Raw genomic sequence first — 9,612 nt, 5'->3', positions numbered from 1 at the left:
CTAATTAGCAAACCAGCTTGCTAGCTATCGAGCTGGATAGATAGATAGATAGATATGTACTGTAGATAGATACAATTAATTTAGCCCTTCACAGACACATGATAGTTGAAGAAGAAAATCAAGACCTAGCCTATAGTTACATATGTCTATAGCGTGTTGTATTCTCTCTCACTTGTTTAGTTAGCTACATATTAGCAACATTACCAGCATTATGGAGCCACCAATGTAGCATGAAGACCTCAAGTTATCACTGCAGTCACTTGTTACCCACAGTTACCCACCCAAAACCCCATAATGACTGTGTCTGCCCCCCGACCACTTAAATTAATTCAGTCAAAATTAAACAGGAGAGGAGTCATTAATAAAAACTTAATAAAAATGAAGACCACCACTGCTATAGGCCAAAACAATAGGAAAATTAAGTGTGGACTGTTAAATATCAGATCTCTGTCATCTAAAGCTCTATTAGTAAACGAGCTAATATCAGATAATCATATTGATCTGTTGTGCCTGACAGAAACCTGGCTGTGTCATGAAGAGTATGTCAGCCTGAATGAATCCACTCCGCCCAGTCATACTAATACTCACATCCCTCGAGGCACTGGCCGAGGAGGTGGAGTTGCAGCCATTTTTGACTCAAGCCTGTTGATTAACTCTAGACCTAAACTCAATTATAACTCATTTGAAAGCCTTGTTCTGAGTCTCTCACTCCCAACCTGGAAAACACTGAAGCCAATCTGATTCGTTATAGTCTATCATGCTCCAGGTCCATACTCTGAATTCTTATCTGAATTCTCAGAGTTTTTATCAGGTTTAGTCCTTAAAACAGACAAAGTCATTATCGTAGGTGATTTTAATATTCATGTGGAAGTTGATAAGGATAGCCTTGGTACTGCATTTATCTCTTTATTGGATTCGATCGGCTTCTGTCAGAGGGTACAGAAACCCACTCACTGTTTTAATCACACCCTCGACCTGGTTCTGACATATGGAATTGAAATTGAACATCTACTTGTCTTTCCACAGAATCCTTTGTTATCGGACCATTATTTAATAACTTTTGAATTCCTATTACTGGACTACACGCCATTAGGCAAAAAAGTCTACACCAGATATCTATCTGATAGTGCTGTAGCTAAATTTAAGGAAGTGATTCCATTGGCATTTAATTCAATGCCATGTCTCAATACAACTGAGGACTCCTATGCTAACCTTCGTCCCTCCCAAATGGACGATCTTGTTGACAGTGCTGCAGGCTCAATGCGATTGACACTTGACTCTATTGCCCCTCTTAAAAAGAAGATAATAAAACAAGGAAAGTCAGCTCCATGGTATAACACACAAACCCGCAAATTAAAGCAAACGGTGCAGAAACTTGAAAGGAAATGGCACTCCACCAAACTGGAGGAATCACGTTTAATTTGGCAAGATAGTCTTAGAACTTATAGGAAGGCCCTCTGTAAAGCCAGAGCAGCCTATTACTCAACATTAATAGAAGAGAACAAGAACAACCCCAGGTTTCTCATCAGCACTGTAGCCAGGCTGACAGAGAGTCACAGCTCTATGGAGCCATGTATTCCTATAACCCTCAGCAGTAATGACTTCATGAGCTTCTTTAATGATAAAATTCTAACTATTAGAGACAGAATTGATCACCTCCTGTCTTCAGGTAGTACCTTACCGTCAAACACAGGAATCTCAGAAATAGCTGTAAAACCTGATGTATATTTAGATTGCTTTTCTCCCATTAACCTTCACCAAATTACTAAAACCATCTCTTCATCTAAGCCATCAACTTGTCTCTTAGACCCCATCCCAACCTGGCTGCTTAAAGAGGTTTTACCTTTAGTCAGCACTTCTTTACTAGACATGATCAATCTGTCTTTATTAACAGGCTACGTACCACAGTCCTTTAAAGTAGCTGTAATTAAACCTCTTCTTAAAAAGCCCACTCTTGATCCAGAGGTTTTAGCTAACTATAGACCTATATATCTAACCTTCCCTTTCTCTCCAAGATTCTTGAGAAAGCAGTCGCCAACCACCTGTGTGATTTTCTACATGACAATAAGTTGCTTGAGGACTTTCAGTCAGGTTTCAGAGCTCATCATAGCACAGAGACAGCACTGGTGAAAGTTACAAATTACCTTCTAACTGCATCAGACAAGGGACTTGTCTCTATACTTGTTTTGTTAGACCTTAGTGCTGCATTCGACACCATTGACCATCATATCCTATTACAGAGACTGGAACATTTAATTGGCATTAAAGGAACTGCACTAAGCTGGTTTAAGTCGTATTTATCAGATCCATCTCAGTTTGTACATGTTAACGATGAATCCTCCATGTACGCCAAAGTCATTCATGGAGTTCCACAAAGTTCTGTGCTTGGACCAATACTATTCACCTTATATATGCTTCCTTTAGGAGATATCATTAGAAAACACTCCATACATTTTCACTGCTATGCGGATGATACCCAGCTATATTTATCGATCAAGCCAGAAGAACCTCATCAGTTAGCCAAGCTCCAAGCATGTCTTAAGGACATAAAGACCTGGATGACCTGTAATTATCTGATGTTGATCTCGGACAAGACAGAAGTTATTGTTCTTGCCCCTGAACACCTCAGAAACACAGTATCTAAGGATATTGTTACCCTAGATGGCATTGCCCTGGCCTCCAGCGCCACCATGAGGAATCTCGGAGTTGTCTTTGATCAGGACATGTCCTTTAACTCCCACGTAAAACAAACTTCAAGGACTGCCTTCTTTCACGTCCGTAACATTGCAAAAATCAGGAAGATCCTGTCTCAAACAGATGCAGAAAAATCAGTCCATGCATTTGTCACGTCTAGGCTGGATTATTGCAATTCCTTATTATCAGGCTGTCCCAATAAGTCCCTGAGGACTCTCCAGCTGATCCAGAATGCTGCGGCACGTGTACTGACAGGAACCAGGAAAAGAGATCATATTTCTCCTGTGTTAGCTTCGCTGCACTGGCTCACTGTAAAATCTAGAATAGAGTTTAAAATCCTTCTCCTGACCTACAAAGCTCTTACTGGTCAGGCACCATCATATCTTAAAGAGCTCATAGTACCCTATTACCCCACTAGAGCACTGCGCTCCCAGAATGCAGAGTTGCTTGCTGTTCCTAGAGTCTCCAAAAGCAGAACAGGAGCCAGAGCCTTCAGCTATCAAGCTCCTCTCCTGTGGAATCGGCTCCCAGTTTGGGTCCGGGAGGCAGACACACTCTCTACTTTTAAGAGTAGGCTTAAAACTTTGCTTTTTGATAACGCTTACAGTTAGGGCTGGCTCAGGCCTGCCTGGACCAGCCCCTAGTTATGCTGCTATAGGCCTAGACTGCTGGGGGACTTCCTATGATGCACTGAGCTTTCCTCCTCTCCCTCTTCATCTTTACACATTCATCACCCTCCAAAGCATGTTACTAACTTTATATCTTTTTTTCTTTGTGCTTTTTCGTCTCACAGGTTCCTGTAGATCGAGGTCCTGGTACACCTGGATGCTGCTGCCAAGGGCCTGCCTGACTCTCATCACTACAGTTATTATGTTTAGTCGTAGTTCTGTTACTATTAAAGCTGTTATTGCTATTATTAATCTCAGCTATTATTACAGATGTACAGTAACTACTATTATCAGTCATCTTTCCATTATTAGTATAATTATAGCTGCTATTTCTACTGCTAGTGCTGCCATACATCTCTGCCTGTCTGTCTGTCTGTCTGTCGGTTTGTCTATCTGTGTCTCTACGTCTATCTCTCTCTCTGTCTCTTTCTGTCTGTCTATCTGTCTCTCCCTCTCTCTCTCTCTCCCTCTCTCTCTCTCTCTCTCAAACCCAACCGGTCAAAGCAGATGACCGCCCACCTAGAGTCTGGTTCTGCTCGAGGTTTCTGCCTCTTAAAAGGAAGTTTTTCCTTGCCACTGTCGCCAAAGTGCTTGCTCATGGTGGGAACTGTTGGGTCTCTATAATAACATTATAAAGAGTCGGTCTAGACCTGCTCTATTTGCTCTGTCATGAGATGACTTTTGTTGTGATTTGGCACTATATAAATAAAATTGAATTGAATTGAATTGAAATTGTTATCCAAGAGAGGGAGAACAGCAACAAAGGTGTTATGAGAATAAATGACTGAATGGCAAAAAATATGAGTTTTAGTACTCAACAGAATCAAACACTGTAATGTCAACAATAAGATGATTCCAGAAACAGAAGGTCCAACAGAAGAAGGCACTACAGCCTCCTATGACATTTTTACCAGTTAGTGTTGTATAGAGTAATAGTAACACCTTAGAGTTTGATCTAGCATAAACAGGGAACAACTTAGAGGAGGCTAGAATTGGTGTGCGGTTTGATAAGTTTCTAGTTGAGTTAAAATGCTTCCTGTTGTTCTGTTGCTGGACTGTTTTTCATTCTGTTGCTCTGTGCAGGTTGGCCTCTTCATCCATTGCCTCTGCCTGAAGGCCATTGACCTGGGTTTCAAGAGGGTTGTGAGGTCGGTATAACCAGACCAGTTTTATTGCATAATAATGGGACTTTTTAAGTTCACATTCTATCTTCTAAACACGTGACCTTTGTTGGGCATACATAAATACTGAAACATTTAGAATTTAAAAACATAAAATAAACATAAAAATAAAAAAATGTAGGATTAAAATGTGGCATCATCTTTCAACATTTTTTTCTGAGAAACACCCCTTTAGTGGGTGTGGTGATTCCTGGAAAATCACTGCAAACAATGTGTTACATTTTACACAGATTTCCCCAGTTTATTTCTTCAGTGAGATACCTGTCTTCACTTCATTTTCAGTTCTGGTAAGTTCATTCCTACTTTTAACCAGAAAATGTATAGGCTACTGATGGCATCACGCATTATTTGTAAAGAAAAACTTCCTGAAACTTATTTTGATCTTAAAATGAGATATAGAATAAAAGTGAAACAAAGTGCCTGGACAAACGTAGCACTGCTAAGTCTGGGTGTAAAGAGGCAGTAGTGAATGTTCACTATTTGACAAATGTCAACATAGAATAAGAAAAAGGTTTTGAATACACAAACTTAGTGCTTTTCCTTGTTTTCCTTCTTTCCCCCAGCGTACTGCAGTCAAAATGAAAGAAAATAGCATCTTATTATTTTGCATCCTTTTGTTTGTCAGCTTGTCTGCTGGTGAGTAAACTGTTCTTGTGAAGCCTGTATTACATATATTGTACTATTTTTATGTCTAAGCATATCTTAATTTAACAGTGAACAAAAAAGCAATTTTGCCCTCTGAAACTTTCCAGCAATCTTCTTTTCAATCTCTCCCACCGCCATGCATGCGACAAATAAATACAAATGTTTACTGGCTTATCTTCTTGAGTGAATTAACAATATTAAGTAACACACCCAAATCATTGGAGACAAATGACTACACTTGGTTATTACATTACATTTTTCTTTAGGTGATGAGGAAGGTTTTATTAGGCTGGCTGGTGGTCAAGATCACTCTGAGGGCCGTGTGGAGGTCTTTCATAATGGAGCTTGGGGGACCGTGTGTGATGATGAGTGGGACATAAATGACGCACATGCGGTGTGCCGCCAGCTCAATTTCCCTCGTGCAACAGAAGCTCTAGCATCATCTGTATTTGGCAACGGTAATAAAGCTCAATTTGAATCATTTTGAACAATACTCTGTACAAATGGCTACATTGTCACTATCTGTTTTTGTTCTGTGATTGATTTTGTGTCAGGGGATGGTAACATCTGGATGGACGATGTAGGCTGTGTTGGGGCAGAGATTAACTTGCTCCAATGTACATTTCCTGGGTGGGGGATCCATAACTGTGGTCATGCTGAGGATGCTGGTGTCAGATGTGAAAATGGTAAGGCAACCAATGTTTGCGCAGGAAGTTTGTATCTTCCATGGAGAAATAAAGGATAAATAGTCCCCTCACAACAAAATCACTCACTTTGCCTATATTGTGCCCAGAACCTACCAACAGAGTTCCAACCCACGAGTATTATTTGGACCACAATGCAAACCTGTCTCGTCAGCTGGGGGAGCTGTTTGACAGTGGACGTGACTGTGACTTCAACATTGCAGTGGTGGTGGACAACAACATCGTTGAGACAATCTGTGCTCACAGGGTCATCCTTTCTCTGAACTCAAACCTCCAAACCTCACAGTCAGACATCCGCAGCCTCAGCATTGATGTCACATCTGACTGCAGTCAACACACCAACAACTTTGTCAGGTAAAAGCAGACTTGTGACTTTAAACTGCCACCTGTTTGTCACCTGCTTTGTCATGTAAACCTGTACCAGTCGTAGGTGATTCTTAGTCACTTTCTATTGTATGCACTAGAAAGAGTTAGAAATAGCTGAACCTTGCTAATGACACTGTTTATATTTCAGATACTTCTACACAAGAAAGATCAAAGTCACACAATCCTCTGCCCTTTGCATTCTCAAGATGGCATCCAACTGGGGTCTGACAGAACTTCAGAATGAGGCTGCAAATATTTTCAGATTGTTTCTTCCAGAGGATTCCACTTTCCAGTATCAGAACTCATTCTATGAGTATGTAGTTTTTACAGGTGACTTGGCACTACAGGAACTTTATCTTCGCTACCTGGCGTGGAACATTGAGACGCTGATCCGTTCCCCAGCCTGGACAAATCTTCCATTTGTTCTGGTCAAAGCTCTTCTGTCTCGCTCAGACCTTGTGGTACATAATGAAACCCTCATCCTGAATGGACTAGAGAGATGGGCGGCAGGCCAAGGAAACACAACTATTCCTGAGATCCTTCTGAAGCTCATCCGTTTCCCAATGATACCAGCTGAGGACTTGTACACGCTTAATGGCTCACAGTTCCATACTAGCAAGTTGCAGGGGTTTCAGTTTAATGCTCTGCCCTTCATGACATTGCTCAATGACCTGAGGGAAGAACAAAATGTCTACACATCCAGAATTTACACTGGCATGCCATGGAGCTTTACCTTCAGATACTACATTGTCAAAGCTTACAAGGATTTTGGATTCTACACTTTTCGTGGCCAGCTCATCAATAATCTGACCTCTGATTTCCAAACTCCTGTTCATAACAGTGCCTATTTTTCTTTTAACAAAATGCGCTGGAAAACAAGGATATATGTCAGTGATGAAGAGTGCTCACGTGAAGGTGTCACTTGCTCGTCTTTGCCAGCTGTTAGTTTGAAGATTGAGGAAAAGAACAGTGATTTACCCAGTGAGATGGAGGGCCGCATTGGTTACAGCAATAGGCTTGTTGTTAAGTGTGAAGGGAGGTATGTGGTCCACGTTGATGAATTCAATGCTGCTGAGGGTGAGAGTCTTGTATTTGTTCCAAGCAGCGCAGAACAAGCCTATCAGTGCCACTCAAACCTGTTCTCCTACCAGGTGGTGGTACGTCCTCAGTACTCAACAGATTAGTTTCTGTTTCAGCAAAACAGAAACAGAACTTCAGCAAAGAGGATATGGACAGGGAGGATTTATGAACAGCATATTATCTTTTATACAAGTGAAGTCAACATGACCAAGCTTGCCCTGTACGTGAGCATGGTCGTGTTGACTTCACTTGTGTTTCAAACTCGTGTTTGATTTCTTTCATGATATTATTATTATCCTTTTTTATGTACCTGTACACTTAACAGATAAGATGTTTTTGATTCACTGATTTGTTGAACAATTATTCTTAATACCTGAAAAACAACATTTAAATGGATTTTCAAGTTTGAGAAAAAGTCAGCAAAAGGCAGGAAAGGATTCATACGTACTTGCTACGTACTGTAAAAGGCTTTTAGTGTGAAAGATTCATGTTTCCTATGTTAGATGTTAGATTTCAAGTTTTTGATTGTTAGAGTCTCAATGGAGCATTTATTCTGGAAAAAAAAGCACAGGACAAGTCTGTCCAACAAACCTGTTCTACCAACTGGTGGTACATCACAAGTACAACTTACGTTTGGCCACATCAATAAAGAAGGGACGGAGGAGGATAAAGAAGCCACTGAATGCATTATATTAAACTTCATGAGACGCAGTCTGCACATACTATATACTCCTAACATTTACAGGCAGTGTACATTTACATTTAATGTCATTTAACATGAATTTCATATTTTTAAGAGAAATTACAGTTATCTAAATTTCTGATGATGACATTCACATTTTTTGTTGCCTTCTTTTAAAAATAAAGTAAATATAATTCTGCAACATGAGTGTATTTTTTAAAGGTTATGTAAGAAAAATACATTGAGATGTAGGCATCAAAATGACTGCTATTTTACTGAGTTTTACAGTTATTACACTTCCAAATAATGTAAAATCTTTGTTCAGCAGTATGGTAATAAAGTACAGTTCAAATGTATGTACCAGTCAGTTTCATAACTTTTTGTTAATGGCTGAAAAGTTGCGTATAAATGGCTCCCTCTTCTGGCAGCACGGCCCTACTGTCTAAAGTAGTGAGAGCTTCACCTCTATCAGCATTCACTATTGTCAAACTGATTCCTGCGATCTTAACCTGAGGATAAACTTTGTATGCTGCCTCTACGTTCACTTGAGATTCGAACTGACAAAGAGCGCACAGTCTGAGTTGCCCCTTGTAAGTTTAGAGGGTTCAAATATTAGTGCAAGAAGATGCCTAATATACTGTCTATAATAACAAATATTAGAATTATTAGTATTTTACTCCGGCTCCAATAACAGGTTAATCCAGCTGTTGGATAGATTAATCTCTAAATAAGAATCCTACTTAATAGAATTACAATCACGATGTGAAAGTAGGCTCACTATAGGCCTATCTGTCAAATAAATGTTTACTCTCAACTCTACTGAAGTAGAAGTATAAAGTATCAAGTATAAAATTATATTGGAAATACTCAATAGTAGAGGTGCATGCTTACTTTCCACTACTGCAATACATGGGGTTGTTTCCTGTAGTGTGAACACGGGCCTGTGTTACCACCACGTGGGGGTAAAAGGAACTGACACACTGCTGGAGGTTTGCTGCCCTCCGCCGGCTGCTTCCCGGGAAGTGTGCTTCTTTTCGCAGATAAAGAAGGAACATCTCGGTGTGGTGAAGACAACCACAGTATAAATACACAGTAAAGTACGGGACAAGGTCGTATACAACACCACACATATCACTAACATAGGCTACTGTGCGGCGTTTCTCATATACAAAGACCCCATAATCTTCAGGATGTACTTTTAATCTGCTTTAAATGCCAAATAGCGGTTGGTTCACGCGCACGGGGCGACACTTCAAACGCTGACGTATCGCAACGTTGTTTACGTTTTTATTAACATTTAATATATTTCCCACAACCCCAAACGATTATTTGACCTCATTAATGGCTGTGTGGTGTTTTTGGTGTAATGGTTGTGTGAATAATGGCAGATATAGACCGGCACGGCACGTCAGACAAACCCGCTCAGAAGAACACAGGGAGAGTGACAAGGACGGGGAGAGGGAGAAAGAAAGGGGAGGGGAACTGACATTAAAGCAACACAACAAGGAAACTACACTGCGGAGCCACAGACGCCTTCATTTTATGTTTTTGAATAATAGCCGGAGCTAGTGTGGCGGAGTGTGTCTGTGAAA

The 9,612-nt window shown here is 40.4% G+C and overlaps 1 protein-coding gene across 1 annotated transcript; it reads left to right on the top strand.

The window, feature by feature from the left end:
* Positions 1-4,805: 4,805 nt before the first annotated feature.
* On the top strand, positions 4,806-8,360 carry LOC139288169 (galectin-3-binding protein A-like). Its single transcript, XM_070909434.1, has 6 exons — positions 4,806-4,830; positions 5,107-5,179; positions 5,455-5,646; positions 5,743-5,874; positions 5,976-6,246; positions 6,407-8,360. Exons 2-6 carry the CDS (start codon positions 5,122-5,124, stop codon positions 7,440-7,442), a joined length of 1,689 nt encoding a protein of 562 aa, XP_070765535.1. The 5' UTR covers positions 4,806-4,830; positions 5,107-5,121; the 3' UTR covers positions 7,443-8,360.
* The last annotated feature ends 1,252 nt before the right edge of the window (positions 8,361-9,612 follow it).

This window comes from Enoplosus armatus, chromosome 7 (assembly GCF_043641665.1).
Source record: "Enoplosus armatus isolate fEnoArm2 chromosome 7, fEnoArm2.hap1, whole genome shotgun sequence".
In the NCBI taxonomy this organism is placed as follows: Eukaryota; Metazoa; Chordata; class Actinopteri; order Centrarchiformes; family Enoplosidae; genus Enoplosus; species Enoplosus armatus.
The sequence above is the reverse complement of the archived record's forward strand: the minus strand, read 5'-3'. Positions and strand labels throughout refer to the sequence as shown.

Excerpts from the sequence above, each read along its gene's own strand:
- LOC139288169 (XM_070909434.1), top strand. The coding sequence starts at position 5,122 with ATGAAAGAAAATAGCATCTTATTATTTTGCATCCTTTTGTTTGTCAGC. Across the intron at positions 5,647-5,742 it reads ATCATCTGTATTTGGCAACG|GGGATGGTAACATCTGGATG; the intron begins GTAATAAAGCTC and ends ATTTTGTGTCAG. Across the intron at positions 6,247-6,406 it reads CACACCAACAACTTTGTCAG|ATACTTCTACACAAGAAAGA; the intron begins GTAAAAGCAGAC and ends TTTATATTTCAG.